Source organism: Polyodon spathula, unplaced genomic scaffold, assembly GCF_017654505.1.
Source record: "Polyodon spathula isolate WHYD16114869_AA unplaced genomic scaffold, ASM1765450v1 scaffolds_825, whole genome shotgun sequence".
Lineage (NCBI taxonomy): Eukaryota > Metazoa > Chordata > Actinopteri > Acipenseriformes > Polyodontidae > Polyodon > Polyodon spathula.
Window position 1 is genome coordinate 88,233 of NW_024472312.1, and position 27,513 is coordinate 115,745.

General features: G+C 41.8%; 3 protein-coding genes across 4 annotated transcripts; 2 read left to right on the forward strand and 1 right to left on the reverse strand.

Annotated features, from left to right (window-relative positions):
- Positions 1–543: 543 nt before the first annotated feature.
- On the reverse strand, positions 544–7,322 carry prim1 (DNA primase subunit 1). The gene is made up of 13 exons (XM_041241787.1): positions 7,072–7,322; positions 6,666–6,823; positions 5,682–5,788; positions 5,494–5,567; positions 5,199–5,335; positions 4,788–4,846; positions 4,570–4,679; positions 3,651–3,742; positions 3,438–3,570; positions 2,529–2,598; positions 2,040–2,137; positions 1,619–1,717; positions 544–1,080 (listed from the first exon to the last, which is right to left on the reverse strand). The coding sequence occupies exons 1-13, from the start codon at positions 7,175–7,177 to the stop codon at positions 1,061–1,063; spliced, it is 1,263 nt and encodes a 420-aa protein (XP_041097721.1). The 5' UTR covers positions 7,178–7,322; the 3' UTR covers positions 544–1,060.
- A 1,671-nt stretch (positions 7,323–8,993) lies between these two features.
- Positions 8,994–18,417, forward strand: dtx3 (deltex E3 ubiquitin ligase 3). Of its 2 annotated transcripts, XM_041241852.1 has the most exons (5): positions 8,994–9,422; positions 9,765–9,812; positions 12,028–12,740; positions 13,971–14,188; positions 14,938–18,417. In XM_041241852.1, exons 2-5 carry the CDS (start codon positions 9,800–9,802, stop codon positions 15,011–15,013), a joined length of 1,020 nt encoding a protein of 339 aa, XP_041097786.1. In that variant the 5' UTR covers positions 8,994–9,422; positions 9,765–9,799; the 3' UTR covers positions 15,014–18,417. The 2 variants fall into 2 exon arrangements, with proteins under 2 accessions (XP_041097786.1, XP_041097785.1); XM_041241851.1 differs by lacking the exons at positions 8,994–9,422; positions 9,765–9,812 and adding an exon at positions 9,930–10,181.
- A 982-nt stretch (positions 18,418–19,399) lies between these two features.
- On the forward strand, positions 19,400–22,948 carry LOC121309001 (probable E3 ubiquitin-protein ligase DTX3). Its single transcript, XM_041241790.1, has 3 exons — positions 19,400–20,421; positions 21,608–21,825; positions 22,424–22,948. Exons 1-3 carry the CDS (start codon positions 20,017–20,019, stop codon positions 22,527–22,529), a joined length of 729 nt encoding a protein of 242 aa, XP_041097724.1. The 5' UTR covers positions 19,400–20,016; the 3' UTR covers positions 22,530–22,948.
- Positions 22,949–27,513: the final 4,565 nt, after the last annotated feature.

The following is a 27,513-nucleotide window of genomic DNA, read 5'->3' on the forward strand; positions in this document are numbered from 1 at the left end:
TACATATCCAGTTCAGAAGCATGCTTCTACATTTTGGGGGATGCTTGCTGTATTGTAAACTGCTGTGCCTACCTGCTTCTGTCGAAGCTTTTCAGAAGACGGAAAGAACCACGACTCCTGAACGCTGCCACGTACTGGTCCGGTGACAGCTGTGTCCTCACAATGATAACACAAATATAAAACTCTGCAAGCACAGGCCTGCCAGTCAGCCCCGAGACCAGGGCTGAAAATAAAATCAGTTTCTCAATAAGCAGCCTTCGGTAAAACAGCAGTGTAATCCACATTTAAAAAAAAAAAAACACACATTTCAGCACAAATGTGGCCATTGAAGAAATAGATGCAGAGTATGGAGACGTGTGTCCCAGCTTGACGGAGGCTTACGGCACTCTGCGGGGTGGAAAAGCCACATTGCCGCTGCTTGCGCAAGCCATTCTCTTTGCACAGAGACCTCGTCGTTCACATAACTTAACACCGCAAAAGTTTAAAAAACACAACAAACCCACTTGCCCCTAAAATGTACAGCGTTTTAATGAAACAATGAGATATTATTGTCATATAAAATTAATTTTATTACACCTTCATTACAGCAGCGCACAACTTATTTTTCAGCGGCACAGAGTACAAACTTGTATTTAAAAATGAAAATACACAATTAGGAGATCAAGGGTCCCTGCATTAACTCAATCTGTACAAAGCACCTGGCACAGATGGGAAACACTAGAATCTTTGCAATCTCTCATTCTGCTGGGAAATGAAGAAAAAGTCTCTGCTGATTCCTACCAAACTGGTAATGTAATAAATCAGTAGGAACACTCCAGACTACATGGTCTTTACAAACAGTTTTTTGACAATCTAAATGAAACACAATACACAAGGCAGCCTGGTGTACCTAGTTTCAGATACAGGATACTCAACCTTTGGGTTGAAAACAACTCTGTACTATAACCGATTCCTGGCTACAGCAGCACAATACTACTGCAGAAGACAAAAAACACTGCACAATGAATTCTTCTGATACAGTGCCTCTATTAAAGCTTTCTGTTTCCTGGAACGTGTGTATTTAGAAGTCCTTTTGCAGATCTGGAAGACAAAAAAAAAATGTTATACACAATAGGGTAGATTATATAAGCCTTTGATCTAGTACTAAAAACTAAAAAATAACTTCAACTAAATACTTTCTTGTTAGCTTTATAACTTTAGAACTTCAAATCATTAAAATCAGAATTCTAAAGCAAAACTGTAAGGAATGTTGACCCAGCATTTCAGCCAGCGCCTTCCTCTGCACACACACGAATCCCTGGACTTTTCTTATTTAATAGGTCTGCCTTAAAATGCAGTTTTACGAACAGCTTCGTTTCAGAGGCCCAGTGTGCAAGAAGCTGTTCTATTTCCACTCATCCTCAGAGTCGTATCGGTTCATCCTGTGTGTGCGTTTTCATTTCACGGCACACACTTTTTACTGGAGTAAATGCTTTGTTAATATCATACTTTGTTAGGTTTCTAGTTTTATTCAGTTTCACATTCTGGTTTGTCTTGACATTCAGATCAGTGTTAAACATCTACCAAATCCTTGCAGTATTGATTTTTTCCCCAGTAGGATTCAGGTCCGTTGTCTTACCGCTTCTTTTCAGTAGCTCCCCTTTCCAAGACTGCTCCATTTTCTCCACAAACTGCTCAAAAACCTTCACATACTTTGCCAAGCTTGTTTTCTTGTAGTCTGCAAAACAGCATCGTTCGTGAACGAAAACCCAGCGCATTTCTCATACTGTTAAAACAGTCCTTTAATATCTCTGTGAGCCGTAAGATTCATTCAAACAGTAAAAAACAATTAGAAACCAAGTACTTTAAAATACACTATACATCCACTTCACCGCACGTCCAAACATGCAGATTTTTCTCTAAAATGTTTATATCTAATTAACCTGGATTTTATGTGTGCTTTGTCGCAATGGAAATGGCAGTTCTTTGTGACTGGAGAAACTCGTTAAGTTGCAGTGATTTCTCCAGGGGGAATGTGCTCCGTTTTGCCCAGCCCTCACCTCGGACTCGTCGTTTCTGCTCCGGCTCTCCCTCGTTCTCTTTGTCGTTCGCGTCTTCGTCCCCTTCCAAGGCCTTGTCCAGCTCCTGGCAGATCAAGCTACACACATTCACAACTGTTATTCCAGTAAAGCTGAAGGAACATGCAGCCACTCTGTGGTGTGGAACGTGGTTTCAGGAGACTGGGTTTCAGGGCTCTGCACGGCACACCAGGGGAGACTTGGGGTTTGATACAGGACATTTTTGTACCATAATTAAATAGAACATATTACAGTGTAAATACAAATATTTCTACGAATCACACTAATTAAATGCACTGCTGATATCTTTCTCCTGACACAGTGTGCCAAGAGACAATAGCTGTAACTGGTGAGCCATTTACACGACGTATTTTCAGCAGACTGAAAGAGATAAAGCTTGATGAATAGCATGCCTGGGTCTGATGAATTTCTCAGGAACCCCAGCACTTGTGAAGCACCCAGGAGGCATACCTGATCGTGGGCACCGCAAAGGGATCGAACTGGTCCAGCTGCTTCAGATCAATTGGCACAGAAACACGGCCTGGTTACAAAACAGGGGCGTGGGGAATGGGGAAGCAGAAGAGCCATTACAGACAGCCACTCTCACATCACTCCAAACCAAGTCTGCAGCAAAGACTAGAACCGCACTCAAATGCAGCGGAAGCAATGCAGTGAGTCTGCTTGACTGCAATGCATCTAGTTTATACTGAGCGCGATTAGATTGTACGGAGCTGCTTTTAATTTGTCAAAAGCAACACAACAAAATTACAATGTGGAAGATATTTCCTTTCATTGCTACACCACAAAAATCAATCAAAAACTGGACTGGTACAGAAGGATCAATCACTGCAGTGCTAAAGATATCGACTGTTGCAGCACTAGTTTGCAGCAAGTGAAAAAAAAAAGCAGAAACAGTGACCGAATCCATTGAAAAAGGCATGCGTACTAGAAAGAAACTACCTGCTTGTCTTTGAAAGCTATGCTTTGATTCAAAAGGTACTGGATTAAAAAAGGCTGCTAGGAAAGACGTCTACAGACATGGCCAAAGGTTTTGCATCACCTTGAATTTTAGGCTTGAGACATCATTTAAAAATAACTACATGAACACACATTTAGATATTTTATTTAACATTATGTAATCAAAGAAACTACAAAAAAAAAAAATATATATGATATGGCAAAAGTCTACCGGAAGCCATAGTAGTTAGTACAGTATTTCATGTTAGATTTTGAAATTTTTCGTTAAGTACGCGGAAAACTACAAAGCGATGTGCAACTCATCAGGTTAACATAACACTATTCAGCAGGGTTCATTAGACTTCACGAAATAAAGCGAGTTCATTCTAAAGCCGCAGTTTCCCACGTCTCTGTAAAGGTTACCTGTTTTGGGGTGCACACTGAAAGGGCTCTTCAGCAGGTGGTTTACTCCTTTGCTGACGTTAGTGTCCAGACGAGGGTAGCAGTACTGAAACATGATGTCCCAGTCTCCGTGAATACCTTTCTTTAGAACTCCCTAGATGAAAACACAACGATGCAAATTAGAGTTGAACGCCAGGGGGGAGGGTGAATGCCAGCTTTAGACCAGATGCCTACCTTCATTTGGTTTACCCTTTTCTTCAAACATTCCCAGCGCTGGGACGCGGTTTTGGCTTTCAGGAAATCACTCTGCAGCAAGTCTCTGACCTGTGATCAGCTGTCAAGGAGATCCACAAACCCACAACTGTACCGATTCACACTGAACACACACCCTGCATCAAACACGCCACTGTCTGGTGGTACAGCCAGATATTGAGGTTTGAGGTATTTGGATTTACAAAGCGACAAACACAAATTTCACAAACTTTTTTTTTTTTTTTTTGTATTCAGCGCTGTTAGTAATCCACGGTTTACATAACTGCAAGGGGTCCAATCCTTTTCTCAAACTACTAGTACACTGAGGCTATTCAATTGATCCTAACTGTGGCAGGTCTGGTGCTGCACAGAACCATTATTCGGACCGAGCTCTCCACTGAAATCAGGTGCTGACAATCAGGCGAGGGTCGCTGGTGTCCACTGGGCTAATTCACCACTCAAAGTGAAACAAGGGAAGAAACAGCTGCTTGGATTTGTGATGATCGCTGCTTTTCTTAGACTCTGGAAAACAGCAACCCACATAAATCCAAAACTGCTGTTTCTTTAGATGTATCACTTGGATTGGTAGACTAGCCCGATCAACACCAACGATCCACACCTATGGAGAGCTTGATCCGAGGAAACCGGTTCACACAGCACTATCAAATACCAACACCCTCCCATGAACCCGCATATCAGAATGATGCAAGCGGTGGGGTTTAGATCCGCGCCACTGTTTGGTTCATATGAACGTTCTCCCGTAGGTTTAAAGGCATTTGTGTTGAGCAATTTTGGAAGGCTTCATTTCTTCAAAGGCGCTGTACAAATGTACTTTTGTTGTTGTACTCTACCATTCTTCTTCAAACTGCATTGGACAGTGGATTTCCCTTAAAAAGGATATCTTCAGGCAGTAGAGCCAGGACCTTGTCGATAGATTCCTTGCTTCCGAGGATGTCCTGGTTGACCAAGGCATACTCCTCAAAGTAATGCTCCAACACCTTCAACGATTCCCTGCAAGAAGCAAAACAATCAGCACTTACAAAACAAGCTCTCCAGCGCTTAACACTTGCATCGGCATGTGTGCTTTCACATGATAAAGACATGTGCTGCAGTACTGACTTGATAAAGGGGTGTATGGGGTCTGACAGCTGCACCTTTTTAACAGCTTCTTCACCTCCCTGTGTGTAACAAAAAAGAAAAAGAATGTCATATTTACAGCCTGAGTTAATATAAGAAACTAATGGCAGGTTTCACAGAACACCTGGATTATCTTAATGTAGGTAAGGTAGTGCAAAATTCAAAATCAGCCAGGCAAGGGATTGAACTGAATGCCACAGAAACAAAACCTACTCTGCTTGACTTTCTTGCCTCTGGTTTCACAGACCTCATCCAAAATTAACACTAGGACAGCGAGGGCCACTCAATTCATCAAAACAGTGGCCCCTCTGTGTAAACCTCCCTCTTTTTCATTACAAGTAGCACCGCATCAATGACGCAGCCCACGAGGGCACTTTGATGGCACAGACCTACCTTCACTGTGCTGAGATACTCTGCCACGGCCGAACGTGCAGACTGGGTGAGTTTTCTGGCTGCTTCGTCACAGACCCAGCAATGGACACCTCGCCTGCCCGAGTAAACCCACAGACGGTGCTTGAAGCCAAAATCCTCTGACCAAAAAAAAAAAAAAAACAAGAGAGAACCGAAAGAGAGTTTGCTTTGCATGTCGGCGAGAATTTGAAAAGCAAAGGCGCGCGCTGACACCAGCTTAAAACAACAGCAAGCTGCAAGATGAAAACCTGCAGCCGCTGTGCTTTAAAACCCCTACCTTTCAGAGCTCGGTCCAGAATACGAATGGCTATGGTCATCAGCGTCCAGCATTTGGAACAGATATCGGCAGCGCTGCAAACGGTGAAGTAGTAAGATTTAACAAGACAGAACGGTTACCCCAGATGAGTCGGGTCTCCGGCACGCATCAGAAGTGCCGACTCTCAAACTGGGCAAAGCAAGCATTACCTGCAACACTTTCTAACATCATCATAGTCCGTCATGTCGATATCGAAGACCAGCTCTTTCTCCAGCGCCTGGAAGGTCCCGGATTTCACTGCGTTGTGTTGACTCGGCTGTAAAACAAAGCATCTGCTTTATTTACTCCAGTTCCCAAGCAGCCGAGCCCTTTCAGGAATGACAAAATCACATGGGGACGAATCCAAACGTTTTTTACATACATAAGGCAATGGAAAAAAACAGCAAATTTTTTTAATCAATGAACAATTTATTTCTTATGTGTCCAAACTACTTTAGTTCAGCTATTTTCAATACTTCACTCAGGAAATGAGTTAAATACCAACATACCCCGCATTACAAACATGATATGACTGGCTATACAGTCCCAACCAGTCAGGCCGTCCCCTGTTGAAATAAGCCGTTTGTTTGTAGCGCATTCAAAATAATACTAGCCATTTAAATATAAACTACAGAGACATCTGAAAATGTTTTACATACAGAACTACAATACTAAAGTGTGGTTTCTACAGCTGTTATCAGCCTGCATGCCATTGCAATAGCATGGGGTTTGGATTAGAAAGAGTGTGTGCTGTATTTACTAAACACATATCCATAGCAAGGATTTGCTGTCTTAATCTTGACTTCGTGGCACACCAGGCTGGTAACACACAGTAGGGCACTTTTTCTGGTGTCAGAAGAGTTTGCCTCCTTCTAATAAATTGAAAACTCCACTCCAGACATATAACAGCGATGGAGATAAGACTCCCGTTGCACAGCGGTTTGATTCACTCCTGGTTTTACTACGAGTTTAATAAGACACACCTGAGCTTGTGACCTTTAAAGTGGAGCTAATCAAGCTCTTAGTAAAACCTGGAATGGGTAAAACTGCTATGCAACAGGAGTCTTATTTGCATCCCTGTAAGTTGTGTCTTTCTGGGCTCCTACTAAAACGTGGAAACGGATGAGGAAGGCTATGAAAGAAGGTAAACGAACCCTGTGTGAGTACACAGCACCAATGTCGATCTTGTACGGGTTCATTCTCTGCATCTCTTTCTCGAGTTCGCTCTGATTGCTGAAACACTGGTACCGCACGTAGATGTCGTCTTTCAGGGTGAAGGAAAACTCGCGGTTCTGGAAATAGTTCTTTGTGACTAGGCAGAACAACAACAAGAAAAAAAACTCTTTAGTGTTTAGTGTTTATGGTAAAATGCATACTGTTGAATGCTTCAGTCATGTGATGCTATGCTGAGGTCCTGAACCATCGCCATAGCAACGCCAGCGTTCTGACAAGGCGAAACTGATCTAACCCTAGGCTCGCACAGCATGTTTTTCTGTCTGCAAAACAGAAGATAGCGGTAAGATGTGAGGGTTGAACCCCACTCCCGTGCCCTTTACTCACCACCTCCATAATTAAGCCAGCGAAAGTACTGGGAAAACGGGAAAAGCCGGCGATAGTAAAGCGGCAGCAGGTCCGGCAAACTAGCCTGGTCATACTCGTAAGACATCTTCTTCTGTCTTCGACTAATTGTATTTTAGACAAGAAATCTGAAATGCAATGCGGCTGAGAAATTACACAAGTAACTCCTGAGAGCAGCGGCAATACGAACTGCGCGGGAAAGAAGACAGCAGGCCGGATACACAACAACGCGCGGGTTTGTGGGAGTTGTAGTCTTTTGGTCGTGTGCGTCATTACGGCCTCCGCAGTCTAATTAGTTAAGGAACTACGATTCCCGAAGTGCAGTTCGACAAGTCAGCGTTACAGTGACGGGGATCCTGGGAAGTGTAGTTTTTGTTTCACCCTTGAACGCAAAACACGTATCTCTCATGAAATCTTTCGAAAGCAAGTTTGCATTTCATATTCATACAGTAAACAGTAAACTGTTGTCTTTTTACCTAGCTTTGAGTTGCTCGAGTTTGTCTGGAGAATGCGAGTGCCTGTGTTGCGTCATTTTATGCTTCTCGTCAGTTTTTGCTTTTTGTACTGCGCATGCTCTCTGCTGTTTCACATCTCTTCCACACACTGCGTCTCCCGACTCACATCGTTTTAATGTATTAGTATTAAGTAGAAATTGATACAGTTATTATTGTTGACTATTTTTCCAACATAGCGCTGCCTTCCTAAGATTATCTTAAATGAAAATATGTAGTATGACCAGGGTTTGTTGACTATGCCTCAAACACGGGTAATTCATCTTCCCTTTCTCTGAAACATGGGCAGTGTATATTCATAATCATAAAGTAATGTGTTGAAGGCATTTCTTCTGCTTTTATATTTTTGTCTGTTTTCATTGCATAAGAAACGGTATCAGTTTCTGAAACCATAATAAGACCAGTCAGAATTTATTACCATCTTTTCTTCCCATTGCATAAACAAGGGTATCAGTTTCTGATACCACGATACGACTCATCAGAATGTATTACCATCTTTTTTCTCATTGCATAAATAAGGCATCTATAGCTGTCACATTTTGCTACAGGTAGCAAATTCTGATGGGGGGGGCATATTGTGACGGTACACCTGGACTGAACGGCCTTCCTTATTCTAGTCAAATTATGTTACAAACTGACCTTTCAACTGTGCCAGTCCCACGCTGTATTTTTTGGGTGTATTATGTATTTTGGGTGTAAATACGGTTGCTTATTAGTGTAAATATGTGTATTGTTGCTATGGTGATGGGTGTGATTGTTATTTGTGTTGTATAGTGTATGTTCGTATTATTATTTTGGGGATGGACGGAAAGGGGGAATTGCCGAGTTAGGATAATGACTGGATTCATGGCCCATGGTTGATATATGGTTGGCCGCCAAAGTTGACCCGCCGAGAAAAATGACGTTGTGCTTTCTGGGACCTTGTCTAGTTAAATTTAAACAATTTCATTGCGATTGAAGCGACTTTGTAACTATTTATTTGTCAAAGGAGAAAAACTGTCTAATTGGACGAAGCATTTATCAAGGGGTTAGATGTTTTTTTTTGTTTGTTTTTTTTTTTTTTTTTTTTTTTTTTTTTTTTTTTAGAAAAGACCGTCACAAAACTTTTAACTTAGTTTTCTTGCCATGTTTTTTTTTTTTTTTTTTTTTTTTTTTTTTTTTTTTTCAGTCCGGTTATTTTCTGCACGTTACAATTTTTTTTTTTCTGTGGATTTATTTATTCGTTTATTTGTTTGTTTAATAATGTTGCAAACTGGACTTTGGGGTTGTTAAATATCTGCATTTATGAGATTCTGTTCTTGCTTAATCAGAGAGAATAGGCTGTAGCTTTAAATTCCCCAACGCGAGTGCTGTGGCAAATGACGTAAGCGACTGAGGGCATCCGAGAGGCTCTCTGATCGAGCAAGAGCAGAAACAAACACAGCTGCAAAAGACTGGAAAGCATGCATGACGAACTTCCAGCCACGAAACTTGCAAAAATAAAAAAATACATCAATAAATATATAGACACAGAGCTTGTCAAAATGTTGCAAGCTGTCTTCTTGTTTTGAATTTGATCTAAAAGCTTTTTTTTTTTTTTTTTTTTTTTTTTTTTTTTTTTTAGCAACACTCTTCCAGGAAGGGAGCTGCTAATGGTGTTTTGTTTGTTTGTTTGTTTGTTTGTTTTTTAAAAGCAGCCCAAGCATCAAATTGCAAAACTCTTCGGTTATAATTAAGTTTTCACAAATGATTAAAATGTTAATCTTGGAGCCAGGAGCGTGGTCGACGTTATAAGTTTTTTTTTTTTGTATTTAGAAGCGCGCTTCTCTTCCGGTGCAGTTGGTAAGTTTATTATTATTATTATTATTATTATTATTATTATTATTATTATTATTATTATTGTTGTTGTTTCTATTTCTTACAGTTTGTTTACACTTAAAAAAAAAAAAAAAACAACAACAACTTAAATTATAGATGGACCGTTGCACCAGTTATATACGTTTTATTCCAAAATAAATCTGTACATTTTATATCGTGTGGACTTGTCTTGCAAGCAGGTTATTCATGCTTGGGGCTTGTGTATACTACCAGTGTGTCTTTGTTTTCCAAGCTATTCGGTTTTTTAAAAAAAACAACAAAAACAAAGCAAGTAGATCGATATAACTTTACCATTTTCTTACACAGAAAAAGCTTATATACTTCCACAAGGCCGGGATCATATGGGATCGCAAGGTAGGTAATATTATGATGCTGAATATTTTTAAAAAATATATTTTTATTTAAGGTTTTTATGACCTTTTTAAAATGCCCTACCTATCTACCCCCCTGTGAAGTGATATTAGAAACAAAAAAAAAAAAAAAAAAAAAAAAAAAAAAACACAACATGCATACGTGTTTTAAATGTAAAATATGTATTGCACATATCATGAATTAAATGTAGCAATCAGACAATGGCTGCAGGACCGATTCATTGTTTACATGGCGTGCGTGTCTGCCGTGCGCGTTTACGCTCTGTGCGATTCTAACGTGTTGGCATTTGGCTGTGCTTGAAATGGTATGGCGTAGGCTGAAGACTCATGGATCTCCGACCCCATACAACAAGTAAGACACTCTTAATCTGTCATCTGATAAAGCAACCCGTGGGTTATATATATATATATATATATATATATATATATATATATATATATATATATATATATGTGTGTGTGTGTGTGTGTGTGTGTTACAGGGTTGCTGTGTGATATTGCAAATAGTGTTTTTCTATTTGAGAGCTATGAAGAATTGCAACGAGTTCGATCGTTAGTTCCGTATAGAAAGCCAGGCACGACTGTTCACTCTAGCCGGCTGCCGTAGCTGTACGTGGGGCTGAACGGGTAACGATAAAAAAAAAAAACGATTTAAAATGACCATCAGTTCGCTAATAGCGACATGGACAACTTGCATTTCATACTGTCATGTATTGCATTTGGGAAACAGTGCTGTCAGAGTGTTCATCGTTGTATTATATTAATAATATGGAGCTGGGTATAATAATAATATACCTTTTAATTTCATCTATGGAAATAACCGACTTGTACCATCCGTTTCAGTGTTGTGCAAGTGTTCATAACGAAACCGTGTTGTGTGGGCTTGTGGTACAAAATATATTGTGTTATGAAAATATAGTTTTCCTGATCTTCTAAGGCCTTTGGCTTATTAAGAAAACCGTTCAGAGTGTTTACCCCCTGAGAGGTACGCCCCATTCAAACAGACTGAGAATGCTCCCCCAACGTGCAGCAGTCGGAGGTTATATGTGACTGTGGCACGCTGTCACGCTCGTTACTGGCAGGCAGAGGTGAAAGGTCACATTGTCGCATGGTTTGAGTGGAAATAGGAAGGGTGGTCAATGACCAGACATGAGAAATGTTATTGGGACGACTCGGGAATGATTGCAAACACCCTACAGTAGTAAAGGTTGTGACACGCCTCTACCTCGCATGGAGTCAGGCAAACGAGACTCCTATTGCATAGCACTTTAAACCCAGTCCAGGTTTCACTACCAGCTTAATTAGCCACAGCTGATTAGCGACAAGCTCAGGTGTTTTAAACTCTTAGTAAAACCAGGAACACTGCAGTGCAACAGAAGTCTTATTTCCATCGCTGTGTGGCTGGCGATGACGTCTTTTAGAATTTCAGTTAAATTCCCACTGTGCGGGGTATGTATTGCAAAAAAAAAAATCAAATTAAAAAGTAACATTTATTCCCGTGTGCCCGAGATACAGGTATGGGGAATGTGTTACCTCCCCCCTTGCTGTGAGGTTAACTGTTACCTAGCAACCACACACTGGGGAAAACCTAGTAGTACTGTCTTGTTTATATTGCCTGTTTTAATATTGTAACCCAGGCAGCTTGGTAGCTTTTTCCAGTATAATGATTTGGATATATATATTTAAATAAAATCAATATTAGACAGGTAGCAGTCGACAAGCAACACATTGAGAGCACTTTAGTATTCAAAAGCAAGAAGCAAAAGAAATGTGCAGATTTCACCACAGCCTTCAAATACTTCGGAAAGCATGCTTCTGTATCTTATTATACATAGTAATAGAATTTGTACCACAAATGTGGGTAAAATAATTCCTGAATTAATTGATTATAAAAACGTACACATTTTGTTTGAAAGAGAATGTTGTACGGTCGTTCGTGGTGTACGGTTTTTATTCGCTTAGGAGGCTGTCCTTGCATAAACCTCTCATCCTTATCGGGGCTTGGGGTTTATCTTCTTGTGGCGAATAAAAACCGCATACTACAATCAATCATTCATTGTCCTGTAGATATACACTAAAGTTTAGTATTAAAAAGCAAATAAAAATCGAGGCAAAATGCAAATCAATGAATCCACTAATTGAATCTGCATAGTTCATAGATTAAAAGCTATAACTTTGCCCCCCCCCCCCCTTCACAGTATCTTCAGCCACGATGAGCGTGCGAGCGGGGAGGAACAGTGACGAGGTGGTCCTTTCTCAGCCCCTCTGGGACTGTTTAACTGCTGGCCAGCAGCGCGTGACGGATTTCCAGGCGAAGCACGGTCTGTGTGTGGTGAGGCAGAGTGAGAGCCCGGGCTGCTGCACAGTCAGGCTGCGGCCCGCTGAGGGCCAGGGCCCCGTCTCCATGGCGACCCGCAAGGCCTTTGTTTCCCTGTGCAGGGCCGTCCACAAGGAAATGACCAAACAAGTAACGCCCAAGAGAAAGCGGTCTCTCCGGGAGGCCCTGAGGTGCGTGAGCGGGAGGGACAAGGGTGGCCCACGCAGGTCCCAGAGGCAGAAGCTGACGAGGGAGCAAGCCATGGAGTTTGAGGAGCAGCCTCCGAGCCAGGAGAGCTCCAGCGTGAACATCGAAGGGGAGGAGGAGCCCAGCTGCTCCATCTGCATGGGTGAGATGGTGGATAAAAAGACTCTGGACAAGTGTGGCCATTCCTTCTGCAAGAGCTGCCTGGAACGGGCTTTCCAGGTGAAGAGGGCCTGCCCGGTGTGCCGGCTGGTCTATGGGCAGCTCGTGGGGAATCAGCCCGATAACGGTAGAATGACTGTGGAGAGGGACCCCGACTTGGAGCTGCCGGGACATGAGGGCTACGGCTGCATCTGCATCATTTACAGCTTCCTGCCCGGGATTCAAGGGGTGAGCATTTCAGCACAAAGTCCTGGAGCATCAACTCTGCCCACCTGTAACTCAGACCTGCAGGCTGCTATTGCAGTACAGCAAGGCTGCCCAAAGTTTGGCTACATTTCTTTGAGTGTTTCTTACGGCTCTGTACAAACTCCCCGGTCACCAACGATGTGGCTCCTGCAGCTAAAAACTTTGGGCAGCTCCTTAGTACAGTATAGGAAAGATCGCTCCTCACACGTGGGCTGTTTACGGCCGTCCAAGAACGAGTATTCTCTTTTATATAACCGTTACAGTGTAGAGAAAAGTGCGTTTCAACCTCAGTTAAACAGCTTGGACAACTGCTGTCCGTAAATCAAGCTCTGCATTAGCTCATCAATGAGGCATCGTTTGGAGCAGTGTGATTTGCCTACTCATTCTGTCATGGGGTTTGAATGAAGGAAAAACTCTGTAGTTTTGAAAGCTATTTAATGCTAGAACGTTTAACCCTTTGTAGTCCTGTGTTGGACCAGGTTTACAATTTTTCCCTTTTTAGTCCAATGTCATCAAAAAGACATAACGCTAATCGTTTTTTCTCTGGAAAAAACAGAGAACACCTTTCAATGGCCGAGTGAGACAGATAGGAGCCGAATGAAGCTGGAAAAAAAGGGTGTATCTGATAGCCCCGTCCACTACAGAGATAACACAGACATAACAAAGGAGGTGCTTCTGCATCCAGCACTCGCAGAATATCTCAGACATTTGCAGAGCTTTTTGAGATGTTACAGTAATAAAATAATAACTTGGATCGCATTATTAGGGAGTTTGGTGATAAAACGAGTGATCAGGAGAGGATTTATCAGTGTGCACGACTATGAAGAGGTATGTGAAAAATACAGCGAACAAGGGGTGTGGCTTGGCTGGAGATGCAGTACTGAGTGTGCCTTTTGCGATTCAATGCCTTTTAAACATGTTTTACTCTGAAAAAATATTTGAAACCGCGCGTGTAAAATAAACGGTGCTTATGAATATAAATTGGACCTGATGCGCCTGGCAAGAGCTGAATAAATGGACTGCAAAGTGTTAATAGTAAACTTATCAGCAGTGACCCTCATCTGATTGTCAGGGACTTAATCAGTTTGTGCAGCTCAAGCGAGGACCTTTAACACTTGTACGTATCAATTACAAATATATCACAGTAAACAAAGTATGTTTTCATGTAGTTTTGTTTCTTGTTTCGCCCCCCTCCCCCCCCATGTTTTGTAGGAAGAGCACCCCAATCCGGGGGTATGTTACCCGGGCACAGACAGAGTGGCGTACCTGCCGGACAGCCCAGAGGGGAACCGCGCCCTGGCCATGCTGAAGAAGGCCTTCGATCAGAGGCTTATCTTTACCATTGGCACCTCCATGACCACGGGCATGAGCAACGTCATCACCTGGAACGACATCCACCACAAGACCTGCATCTGGGGCGGCCCGCGCTGGTATGAGGACCTCCCGCACGGGAAGCTGCATTATAACCCATTGGCACGCATCAGTTAGAGCAGCACCAACCACGAACGATTATTCTGAGATTGAGCTCTCCACACGGATCCGGTGCTGACAATCAGGTGAGGGTGGTTGGTGCTAACTGGGCTGGTTTTACTATTCAGAGTGTAACAGGTGAAGAAGCAGCTGCTTGGGTTTGCGTGGATCGCTGTTCTGCACAGAGTCTAAAAGCAGCAGCGGTCATCACAAAGCCAAGCAGCTGTCTCTTCACTTGATTCACGTTGAATGTCCCTCCCCTGATTGCCAGCACCTCATTTCCACGGAGAACTCAATCAGAGGAATCAAATTATCGTGTATCTCTGGTATTAGTCACCTCTACACTTTGAAGCGTTTCCTTTGAAGAACTTTCCCTGAATTATAATGGGGATTATCAAAAAATAATCATTAATAATGGCTACTACAGAATTAGTTTTTTACAGTGTAAAAAGGTCAAATACATCCCTTGTAAAAGCATAGCAAAAAATGGTTAAGCATTGTAAAGCCTATTTAAAACATGGTAAACTATAGCAAATGCATGGTCTAGCCATTGAAAAAGCACAGTGCAGATTTAATGGAGGTAAACTTGTATAAGGGATGTTACTGAATATACAGCAGTTTCTTGCAAAACGCCAACACGCCCTCGCTTAACTGCAGTCAGAATATTCAAACCTGGTGATGTGCGTGTGCCTTTCTTCTGTCCACTCAGCTTCGGTTATCCAGACCCAACCTATCTCGTGAGAGTGATGGAGGAGCTTCGAGAGAAGGGAGTCACTGCCGATTGAGGGCAGGGCAGCGGGGGGGATGCTCCTATCCACCCCCTTCCACTTCCTGCTGCTTCTGTGACCAGCACAGGGACTCCCGACAGTCCCCAGCCTCTGTGAGGCCCTGTTCGGGACCCTCGGTCCGTGTGAACCATTCCTGTGGAGCTGAGGTCCAGTCTGCATTGCAGGTGTAACTGTTTTGTCTCTGTTCACACTAGCTCTAACCCACTGCACTTGTGAGTGTGCACATTTGTTGATATCGTAATCTACTTTTTGTCGTTGGGTATAGGGGGGTGAGTATTCTTTTTTTGTGCAGGATCTTTGTAAAACCTGTACAAGTGGGGATGTTCGCTTGCCCTGCACCCCAATCCTGTTTTGTGTGTTTGTTTTTATATGTATGTTGTATTGTTCTTAAAATCCATCTAAGCTTGGCTGCAGTTATTGCAAGAATTATCCCAGAAGTAAACCTTCTGCTCTGTTTGTAGAAGGTTTATTGATTAACTGTTGGAGTTAAAGGGATCATCAATATTTTCTTAATATTTAATTTCTTTATTTTCTGTGTGTTATGTATAAATCTTTATAAAAAGGCTGTGCTTTTCAGGTGGGTGGGTCAGTGCACTGTATCCCTCAGGTGAAGCCTTGTGCACTGAAGCCCCCCCCCACGCACACGAGACGGTACTGTATGTTTGCAAACGGGTCATTTTAGCAGCAAAGCAAAGAGACGTTCTTGTTCTGCTCAGAACTGCCTGCCTGTGCTTTTCTCTGAGAGGGAGATTAAGGAGACGAAGGGAACAGAAAAAAAATAACCAGGCTGAGTATATTTCGGCAGAGCCCCTAGTGCTGGACGTTACTAAGAGACGGGCTCAGCTTTCACAGAAACCCCATTCTGATCCGAAGCGCGCAATGCTTTCGATTCCTATCTGCGGTCTACAGTTGTGCAGAATCTGTGTGAAGGTTTTCAGCTCCCATTTTGATTCTTGAAGATTAGGTAGCTTCATATTTCAGTCTCTTTGTGTATTTCCCCCTTTTCCTGTTGACCTGTTTGGTTGAAAAAAAAAAAAAACAGACTTTATTGGATTCAGAACCTGCAAACTTCATACAAAGGTAGAGCCGAGTTTTTAAAAATCCCCAAATCTGCTTTTCAGTAGATCGATCTCCTTCTCGTTGCGACTGCCGTGAATCATTTCTTCACAGTTTTCCTTGTTTGATCTGCTCTGTCTGGTTACGTTTCAACACTCTCTCCAGATTAAAAGGTGCTGTCTTTAAGAATAATAATACTGAGACGAGCTGTTCTGTTTATTGTGTAAATAGGTCATAAAAAAAGGGGAATGTTCTTACCCGTTTCTGTGCGTTGTGTTTTGTCCTAGCCTTCGTGGCTGGCTTTGTAACCATCAAAAGCAGCAGTCTTGGGCTGCTACCTACAGCTATGGCTAAAGGTTTTGCATCACCCCATAGAATGAACTAATTTAGTTTCGTACAGTCGAGTGAAAGCTGCTGAATAATGTTACAGTAATGTATTGAATTGCATGCCGTTTTGTAGCTTTCCCATATACTTAACAAAGTATATAGTACTATATAGTCTCAATCCTAAAATGGTTGGTGATGCAAAACTTGTGGCTATATGAAAGGTTGAAATAAATCTACCTAGAAGTTGTTGTTTTTTTTTTTTTTTATGGTCTTGATTTGAAATGCAAGCCCTCCCAACATATCCTCTGGTAGCATATCGCCACTATATCTGTTGCAATTCTAGCACAAACTGGCACTTTTCATTTGCTGAAAGGCCTTTCGCCTTTTAAAGGAGGGTTGTGAAACAAAGACTCCCTTTGCAGAGCACTTTGGCACATCCTGGTTTTACTGTGGGATTAAACTGCTAAACTTTCTTACTTCTTACCAGATCTAGCTGGACTATCGCTGGCCCCTCATTCTCTTTTGTTAGATATTTTGGTGCTTGTATTTTGCACTTGATTTAGGAATATGATTTCAAAGACAACGCTCTAGATTCCTTCAAAGGAATTGATGTCTTTAGAGACATCACAATTGCGATTGTTCAGCTGTTGTCATTTGAAGCCAGTTTAATTGACTCTAACAGTGACTTCAATGGAAGTAATTTGTTACCACTGTGAGAAGCTCCTTTTAACAGGATGCTGCCAATTGCAATTTTGCAATCAATTATGTAATTGATTAAAAGGGAATTGGAATTAGGAATTGAATTTAAAAAGGAATAGGAACTAAAGAACAGGAATTGACTCCGAATCTGGTTCGTGGTGATCGATGTGAGGTAGCAGGATACAGCAGTTTATCTACATATGAAAGCAAGCATATAACCAACTGATTCCCAGAGCAATAAGGGGACAGTAATAACACTAATAAAACTAGTAAGAGGAAATAAAATCGCTTTAGTCTCGAAATCCGAAAAGGCTTCAGTCTCCATCATTAATCCAGCACCTTCAGTAGCACTACATCTTAATTTATTGTTTATCATTATTGATACAGCTGAAATCATTCTTTGTTGCAGGATGCTGTTAATATCATGAATGTGACACAATGTGGAATCATAACTTTTGCAGGTGTATTTGGTTTATTAACAAAAGTTGCATTGTAAAAAAAAAAAAAAAAAAGTTGAGGTATGAATGCGTTCCAATGAGATTGTAATCTTTCGTTTCTTGCAGCTGTCAGTTTGTGTGCACACCAGAGTTGTTTTCTGTCGTGTTTGTGGGTTTATTATAGCACAGTGCCTTACTTGCTCTATGCGGTTTTGGAAGACAGAGTCTCGCTTTTGCTTGGCAAATTGGAAAACCTGCCTATGGGAATTCAATCCCGAACGGTCATGGCTGGAGTTTTAACATCAAGACTGCTCTGAAAGATTTCAATCAGGTTTGCAAACCAGAAGGCACCAAGGTCAACTTCACAATGCAGTTTGCACAGTATGGACATACAGGAGATCTTTCTGCTTTAGAGCCCACCTCTCACTTTAACCACGATTTTTACAGTCCAGATTTACTCCTCGCTATGCCAATGTAAAGTCATGACTAGCTCCTCGATGGATAGCTGTCATGCCTTCGACAGTGAATAACCATGTGGCGATTGTCTAGCATTGTCACTGATAACCAGACTATGCAATGACAGTCATGAAACAGTAAGGTCCAGGGACCGGCTTCACTATAGAGATTACAACGCATTGAATGAGTGTATTTAAAAAAGCAAAAGCAAATGCTACATCCTCAGCTCTGTCTTCTATGCACTAGCAAATTAATTGCACTTTGATTGTTGTCTTTTAAATTGGGTGCAATCTTGCTTTTTTTTTTTAAATAGCTTTGTTAATTTCTATTTTCAAACTTCTTTATACAAAAAAAAAAGAATTTAAAAAATGACTTTGCTTTGTCGTACTGGTCATCGATACTGACAATAAAGTATTTCTGTTCTGAAATGAGTTGGGGGTTTGTTTTTTTTTTCTTCCACTTTTTTTTCCAGATGGCCAAAAATGAACTATTTATAACGGAAGTCTTTACCTGTTGAGAACCATTAACCACCTTCGGTGATAGGCCATGTTGTGATTGGTTGAATCGTCCACCTGTTATTTTAATTTTTTTTTTTTATATTGTGAATACTTACTCTAATTTTGTTAGCTGCAAAAGTTACACCTTAATGTATCGCATGACTTTAAAATTCTTTGTTTTTATATAGCGCCTTTCATAGTGGACCACTATGCTAATAGACTAGGGTGTGTGAACTATGCATCAGCTGCAGAGTCTCACCTGAAAGGCAGAGCACAAGGAGGTGCAGTGACTTGCTCAGGGTCACACAACGAGTCAGTGGCTGAACTGGGATTTGAACCAGGGACCGCCTGGATACAAGGCCTGTTTCTTTATCCCCCAGACCACACAGCCTTCTGCATACAGCTTCTGTTCTGAATTTTTTTTTCAGAAATAAAATATATTTGGTACTTAATTGGTAATGGAACGACCTTAAGAAATGTTCACAGAGATTAATGTTCTCTCTTTTATGTTGATGTGTTTTGAATTCTAAGAAGACGTTTAAGAGCATTTTGCAGCACTGGGAAATCACCTTGCATTAATCTCTGGTTATCCTGAGTGTTTGATGAACTGCAGGTGGATTCCCCAGTGCTGCAAAATGCTCTAAACAAACCTGCATTCGTTTCTCTCATTTATAAACTTACTATAGGAAACCCTTTATCGTTCGAAGGACAGCGTTCCACAAATGATGCCAGCGTTCTTATTTTTGCACAAAAAATGTACTGTCTAAATGGGCAGTTTCCTTGTGATGCTTGAGTCACTCTCAAATGTATTTGAAGAGAAAAACGTTTTGAACCACTGCTCAATTCCTTGTCTACCTTAAGGGGTTAAGATCGTGATTAATAACTTACCATGAATTAAAAAATAGTGTTCCAGTTTGAGAAAGAATAAATAAATCACACACACCACTTAATTTTATGCACATATTATTTTAATCGATGTGTGTATAGCCTTGCATGGCTCAAACGAACAGCGGCAAATATAAACAAACTGGACAGTCAACTGCTAGTGTGATAAACTAGGATTCACACTGCAGTCCAAAAAGGGCAGCGATTGAGGGAGAGGGCAGGCAGCTAAGAAACAGACAGAGAGAGGCACACATTGGATAGAGCATGCTCCAGAAAACGAAACGAAACGAGACTTGAGCAGGAAATTAATAAGGTCGCATTTTTAGCCGTCATAGCAGTTCAGAAAGCAAACCACAAGGCAAAAGCATCTTTTTTTCCCCCCCTTTCACCAGCACCTTGTAACCTAGGCTTGACTGTAAGAGACAGCTTTATTCAGCAGTCGGGTATTTTTATATTTTTATTAAGATATTTTCAACGTGGGAACTACTTCCTATTCCGACCAAAACAAACAATGACGGGAAACGAGAGCCAGCTAAACTGAGGAATCAGATTCAGAGCTCGCTGGAGCGAATTTGCAAATGCTCCCGAGTGACAAAAGCTAAAAAGTGACAAAAAGAAATAGAAAACGTTACCAACGCGTAAAATGAACTACAGAAACTTGACTTCTGCCGGGGCGAGTGGTGGCAAAAGTTCTGCCCCGTTAAATGCTTTTGTAAACGGACAAGGTAGTGGCTCCGGTGCCAAGTCGCCGGGTGTTGTTGGACCGAACCCGTGTGACCAGGAAGACTACTGTTGTATCTGCATGGACAAAATCCAGTGCAAAAAAACGCTGGACAAATGTCTCCATTCGTTCTGTCGGGAATGCATCGACAGCGCTTTCCAGGTCAAGAGCTGCTGTCCGGTGTGCATGACGTTTTACGGGAATCTCACCGGGAGTCAGCCTCGCAATGGACACATGACAGTGGCGAGGCAACCGTGCCCGTTACCGGGCTACGAGGGCTACGGGACCATCATAATAAACTACAGTTTTTCCGATGGCATACAAGGGGTGAGATACAGTTTTGGGTTTAACGAGCGGCATAATGTGCACACAAAATAAAACACAGTTTTTGTTTTGGGTTTAATTTGGTAAAGCTGAGATACTTGTTTTGTAGGGTAAATAAATGTTTGCCAGTGCAGGTGGATTCCCCGGTGCTGTAAAACGCACTAAAAATTCCAGGTTCACGAATTGGCCTCATTTAAAAACGTCATATATCTTGCTTAAGAGTCTGATCATAATCACTACTGTAGATTGTAAATAGCATTCCTGTTTAAAGAAAGAAAAGAAGTCCCACAAACCACTGAAACCTGCCCTTCATTTTCTGAACGTGTAATTTGAATAGACGCAGGAAACCCTGTACGGTTCAAGCAAACTGTGGGTCATATAAACAAGCTGGACAATCAACTGGTGTGATCAAGTAGGATTCATACCGCAGTGCAAAACCGAACGAGTGTTCTGCCCTTGCTATTCAGTATATGCATTAGGGAAGGAGCATCTCCCTGTTGCAAGATGGTTTTGTGCACCGTGTTTTATCAAACATGTATTCTCATTTCAGATCGTGATATCAGGTACTACACAAGGATATACAAGTCTCTGTTTGCAAGCTGTTTTTTCGGACAGCCTTGCACTTCCGTGGTCATTTCAGCTGCAGAGCAAAATTGTCCCCACCCCTTCAGGCTTCTTTCCTGGCGTTAACCAGCCAGGTGCTTCCCCCCCCATTGAATGCCAGATCCTCCTGAATTGAAAAGACCCAGGAAGTGTTCCATACGTTCTGAAACTGAGAACTTCCTTTAACCCTAGTGCTGTTTTAAAACAATATGTATTATTCTGTTGCTTTTTGTTTTACAAAGCAATAGGAAAAAAAAAAAAAAAATTGGTAGTGTGTTTCTTTCAAAACTGCACATTTGAGGCCTATAGCAAAGGTGTAGGCTAGTTCCCATGAGAGGAAAGGACCCTGAGACAAGGGTACGGCTTCAACAGAGGCACTGCTGTGATACCAGACTTAATTGAACCAACTTTGACACCACATTGACTTTATCTCTGGTGTTATCCAATGTTATCCAATCACAGCAGTCTCATAGCTGAAACCACACCCTCACCCTTCCACTATGCCCTTTTCCTCTTAAGAGAACCAGCCTCGACTCTATAGGGCGTGATAGAAAAGGTGTTTTTTCGTTGGCTCTGAATGTTTCAGCCTGAGCATCCCAGTCCTGGAGTCAGCTACAGGGGGACCCATCGGGAGGCGTACCTGCCCGACAGCGCTGAGGGGAACAAGGTGCTGCGTCTGCTCCAGAGAGCGTTCCAGCAAAGGCTGGTCTTCACCGTGGGCACGTCTGCCACCACGGGCAGATCCAACACGGTCATCTGGAACGACATCCACCACAAAACCAGCTGGCATGGCGGCCCACAATGGTAACCCAGGCCTGAGTCATGCAAACAGGTCCCTTTAAAATCCTCTTGCATTTAATAAGTTCCTTTAAGAGAGCTATCGTCCTATTGGACAACTCTTACATTCTATTGGGTTTTTTTAAATCTGTAAAACCTTCCCTTATTAAAGTTTCCCATAGCAAAGTGTGATAGTGCACAGTAAAAGCATGGTGTGGCGTAGGCAAGCATTGTAAAGACTAACACATGGCAAACCAGAGTAAAATATGGTAAAAGCATCATATAGCCATAGGAAAGACATGGTAAAACTGCAAAAATACACTGCAAAAATACCAGGGCAAACTTTTAAAAGGATTGCACTATTGTGTGTATTAATAATAATAATAATAATAATAATAATAATAATAATAATAATAATAATTTATATGACTTTGTCTTGTGGGTGCTCTGACGGCTATATAAACTAATCACTGTTTAAGGCTTGTGAGTCCCAGCACATCTGATCCATTGTACAGATGTCGCCCTGTGCACAGAACTCAATTCTAAACACAGCCAGGCTTTTTCTTGTGTTCAGTGTGTTGAATCTGTAGGCTGTAAAGATCGCTGAACTGTCCCTTCCCTCTAGCTTCGGGTATCCAGACCCTGGCTACCTGCTCCGGGTGCAGGAGGAGCTAAGAGTGAAGGGGATCACTGAGGAGGGCGTGAGTGAGCCTGCAGGGAGAGTGCAGTGATTCTGGACTGAGAGAATGGAGCCTGTGGGGAGAGCGAAGGGCCGTTTCCTGTAATCAGCAACCAATCTCCTAATCCGACGACAATCAGCACAAGCATTGACAGCACATTATTCGCAAGCAAGAACGGGAGAAAAATCCTGTGCAGAATGCATGTGCATATTCTCATACATAGTAATACAATATATGATACATAGCAGTTTCATCCAGTCCAGGTTTTACTATGAGCTTGGTTAGCCCCAGTGTGTAGGTAACAAGCTCTGGTGTGTCTTATTAAACTCCTAGCAGAACCAGGATCAAACTGCTGTGCAGTGGGAGTCTTATTCCCATCCCTGAATATATGCATTGAGAAAACTTTGCCATTAAAAACTGTGAAAATCTTCAAAGATATAGGCTGGTAATATATATATATATATATATATATATATATATATATATATATATATATATATATATATATATATATATATATATATATATATATATATATATATTTATGTACAATTGATCGTGTCATTATTGAATCTCTGCTGTTTTTGTGTCACACTGCGGTGCGAGTAGACTCCAAACTGAAGTGTAAAATACAACCAAAGTCAAAAATAAACATTTGTTAGCACAGAGAGTTTTTTGTTTGTTTGTTTGTTTGTTTTTGTTTGATGTGTCAAGTTTTTCCTTCCAAAACAGGCCATGTTTTTGTTTTGGAGAAGCAAGAGAACTTCTTCCAGTCGGCCAGCAGAGGGCGCTCTACACACACACACACACACACACACACACACACACACACACACACACACACACATATATATATATATATATATACATACACACACACACACACACACGCTGCATAATTTTCCAAACATGCTACTCATCTCCTGAACACTATCCTTGGCTTGCTGTTACAGTAATATTGAGGACCTGCACCTTTATAATAATAATAATCATAATAATAATAATAATAAAAACAATAAGATGTTTATTGAAATTATGCTTGGTCTTTTACTTTTTTCCCTATTAAAGCTGTTTAAAAATACAATTTCCAGTGGAACAGTTGTGATCATGTTTTCCATTCCGTGGAATCCATTAGATTCCGTGACATTAAATAAAGTCTTCGTTTGTTGTCAGTGTTATTCCCCTGGGTAATAAAGCAGCATGCATATTTTAACACAGTGGGAGAAACATCACAGTCTTTGGTTGATCTGCAGTTGTGGATAGCATGAGGGCGAAGGGCAAGAAAGCAGGAGGCACTTTTTTACACAGAGAGTTATAAATGCACAGAATAGCATATCAAGTGAAGTAATAGGATCTAAAACAATGGGAACATTTTTAAAAAAGACTAGATTAGTGCGCTAACAAGGGATGGGCCTTGGTGGGCTGAATGATCTATTTAAAAAGTGGCAGAAGACATTCCCCCCTGACTTACGCTCAAAAGATTTCCCCTCGACTTGCAAATCCCACAAGCCAGCTAAAAGCTGTGCTAATCACAAAGCCAAATCTGAATTCACATCCTCTAAATAAGTGCCAAGACTTCTCTTTGGCAAAAGCATGTTTATTTTGGCCTGAAAGATACAAAACGTGTTGTCATTGAAAGACGAACAGTGTATTCCAACAGCTAATTGAGCTTAATGTCGAATAATAGATATTACGGAATTCTCTGAATTTGATTCACAGCTTTGAAAACTTTAGACCGAGTATATCTCCTTTCTGAAAACCAAAAGCTGCAAACAGCTGCTGTTTCTTGGCTGATTGATTGGAGTGGAGGGAGCACTCTTTCTCTTAGGGGGTGAGGGAGCAGTTCAGTCTCCATGCCTCAAACCTGCCCTGGTCTGGAGGGAGCACCCGTTCTCTTAGGGGGTGAGGGAGCAGTTCAGTCTCTATGCCTCAAGCCTGCCCTGGACTGGAGGGAGCACCCTTTCTCTTAGGGGGTGAGGGAGCAGTTCAGTCTCCATGCCTCCAGCCTGCCCTGGACTGGAGGGAGCACCCTTTCTCTTAGGGGGTGAGGGAGCAGTTCAGTCTCCATGCCTCAAGCCTGCCTGGACTGGAGGGAGCACCCTTTCTCTTAGGGGGTGAGGGAGCAGTTCAGTCTCCATGCCTCCAGCCTGCCCTGGACTGGAGGGAGCACCCTTTCTCTTAGAGGGTGAGGGAGCAGTTCAGTCTCAGTGCCTCAAGCCTGCCCTGGACTGGAGGGAGCACCCTTTCTCTTAGGGGGTGAGGGAGCAGTTCAGTCTCCATACTCATCTTAGCCTGTCAGCAAAGGTGGCGGTTGCCAGTTGTGCTGAATTGTAATGTTGTGGATTAATTTGGATTGTAATATCTAGTGCAGATAAATGGAAGCATTGCAGTGGTTTTAGAAACCGCCGTGCAGAATCAGAGGTAAAGGGGTTAAATCTACAAACTAATAACATTAAAAGGTATGCATTGTTCTGCGCTGGAATGATCAGGAAGCTGCAGAGCATCGAAATCGCCTATAAAACTCGCGCCTCGTCAGTACTCTGTCCTTGAGTTCCAGCATTTGCAGAGTTCTAATGAGATGCACAGAGTAATGAAGGGCAGAATAGTTGTAATGAGCGAGACATGCACATTTTGTCAGCTCTGGCTCAATTCTGTCAACTTTGGCATGAGCAATCAAGCCAGGTCCGCTGGGTTATTTTAATGGATGAGAGGCAGAAAGGATTTTGTTCTGTTTTCCATTGATCAGGCAGCCTGTCGCTCTACTGAAGGTTTCCTTGCAATGGCCAGGCAGCAGCAGTATGCTATGGCTCTGAATTATAGGGTTTTAAGTCCAATAGTCTGTCACGCACCTGCAGCAGGGAGATGCAGCTTTTATATAGTCCATATATATATATGAACACCTCCTAAGAGAACACTTCAGCTTAGGGAACACCCTTGTGGTGAAAGGGAATTCTCGCATTGTTGCACTACTGTGTGTAGGGGTGCTGAGTTAATAACCGTTCTGCTAAAATTCGTATTTGGCACTGAACAGGGCCACCCTTCACAGTCCAAAACATATCAAAACCACCCATTTACTTCATGTTGCAGATATTGCAGGCTATCAGTCAAAACCGCGCTGTCCACATTGATTAAGGCAGGCTTTCTATTTATTTGTAATGTTGTAAATCATACGTTTATTTACACATGCTGTGGTGTAGCCGTGCAGGAATGCCAGCCAGGGTTTTTGCTGCTGGAAACGGCATTGACCTTCACAGTGCCACGCAGCAAACAAACCCGACACGCGTCATTGCTTGTCAGCGGCAGGCAGCCCAGATAATGAATTCATTTGTGTAAAACAGTAATTGCACCGAGTTACATTCAGTTCTGTGTTTCAATCACTTACCGGCATTATTATTATTATTATTATTATTATTATTATTATTACACAAAACGTTGCTATGGCGACGGGCTGCCGAGAGCAGCCCTTGAGTCCTCGAATAATTAATGTATATTTTTAGATTTTCTGTTAGAAGAATATGGAGCAAAGGCTGTGTTTATTATTATTTGCTCTCTATATTAAACAATATTGTTAGGCGATGCGGTTCAGCGCTGATTATGATTGAAGTACTATAAGAAGGGTTAAGCAATCAGCACTCGTGTGTAATACAGACATGTTCAGGATTATCATGAAGACGCTTCACTCACTACCTGTGCTGTGAATTTTGAAAAACAAAACAACAACAAAAAAAACAGTGATATAGTAGCGTGCTGTCTCCTATATGCCATGTTCTGCAATTGAATCACCAGTAGCCGTGTGTATTGGTTTACACAACGCGCCTCAGCGCCCACCCTTACGGAAATGTCCTATAAGATCCTATATAGTGGTACTAGGACATTATGGGACTCAAAAGGTTTTAGAGAAATCCTAAAGGATTCTTTAAAAAAAATACCCTCCTATAGTACTCAAAAGGGTCTCCCTACAGTGGTACTATAGGACTAAAAAGGTTTTTAAAGAAATCCTATAGGGTATTCTATATGACTTGACCAATTTCCTACAGGACTTGGCCAGTTTACTATAGGACTTTCTATAGGTTATTCCGTAATACCAAAATCTATTAGCAATGGCAGCCTCATACCGTTTCCAGTTTAGGACAAAAAAAAAAAAAAAAAACCTATTGCATTGCTGTTGTAATGTATTGCCACTAAAACTGTGCCGTACTGCTTTGAGTGTCTGTTTATAAAATGCTCTAACACCAACCCCCGTTCTCTTGGAGCCCAGAGCAGTGCTAATCACCGCTGTAATCCACATAATCAGTTTATTATCCCATTATATTAGTTTACTGATGAAAGGCTAGTAAACATGGCCGTGAATGCAGAGAGCATTCTAGATTTACTGGACAGCAATTATTACAGTGGAATTAATGAGGTCATTATCTTTCATTTATAAATGCTAATGATTAGGTTAAGAGACTAAAAATGAAACGAAATATACATCATACACTCTAATATCCTATAACAGAGCTGGTTATTACTGGTAAACGATGAGATTTTTTTTTAATTTAATGAAAAAGCAGCAGTAGTTTTTTTTTTTTTATAGGGGAGAAAAAACTGTAATTGAGTATGAATGGTTGTATTTTTAAATAGCGTGCATGCTGCATTTGACCAATGCACAAATTAAACAGAACAGTGCAGTATTGCAATTAGGCACTAATAGCAACACTAAAAGAAAGAAGTGGGGGGCAAGCGTGCCCCAGTTTCAAGCCACTTTAGGACTCCTAGTATAGCTGCACATGGTTCAGTATTGAAGGTGGGGGGGCTGTGCAGGCATTGCAGAGCAGGCTGTCAGTCTGCTAATCTGCGGTCGCATCGCTCCCCTTGTCGCAGTACAGACCCAGGCTCAGAGCACCGAGCCCTGGTTTAACAGTTTGTGTCTCTCCATAATTACCCTGCGCCGCTGTGGCTCTCGCCTCCTGTCAGACAGGGCTCTGTGCTGAAAAGCTTCTCCTTATTATTGTTTAAGCGTGCCAGCCTGGCAGGGTGCGCTGACAGCTCCGGT

What these genes read in the sequence shown, in the direction of transcription:
- prim1 (XM_041241787.1), bottom strand. Translation starts at nt 7,177, where the DNA reads ATGTCTTACGAGTATGACCAGGCTAGTTTGCCGGACCTGCTGCCGCTT. An exon ending in GTGCTGTGTACTCACACAGG is followed by an intron (nt 5,789 to 6,665) that starts GTTCGTTTACCT and finishes TTTGTTTTACAG; the next exon opens with CCGAGTCAACACAACGCAGT. An exon ending in GCAGAAACGACGAGTCCGAG is followed by an intron (nt 1,718 to 2,039) that starts GTGAGGGCTGGG and finishes GCTGTTTTGCAG; the next exon opens with ACTACAAGAAAACAAGCTTG.
- dtx3 (XM_041241851.1), top strand. Translation starts at nt 10,157, where the DNA reads ATGGATCTCCGACCCCATACAACAA. An exon ending in TCTCCGACCCCATACAACAA is followed by an intron (nt 10,182 to 12,027) that starts GTAAGACACTCT and finishes CCCCCTTCACAG; the next exon opens with TATCTTCAGCCACGATGAGC. An exon ending in TCCTGCCCGGGATTCAAGGG is followed by an intron (nt 12,741 to 13,970) that starts GTGAGCATTTCA and finishes CATGTTTTGTAG; the next exon opens with GAAGAGCACCCCAATCCGGG.
- LOC121309001 (XM_041241790.1), top strand. Translation starts at nt 20,017, where the DNA reads ATGAACTACAGAAACTTGACTTCTGCCGGGGCGAGTGGTGGCAAAAGT. An exon ending in TTTCCGATGGCATACAAGGG is followed by an intron (nt 20,422 to 21,607) that starts GTGAGATACAGT and finishes TGAATGTTTCAG; the next exon opens with CCTGAGCATCCCAGTCCTGG. An exon ending in TGGCATGGCGGCCCACAATG is followed by an intron (nt 21,826 to 22,423) that starts GTAACCCAGGCC and finishes CCTTCCCTCTAG; the next exon opens with CTTCGGGTATCCAGACCCTG.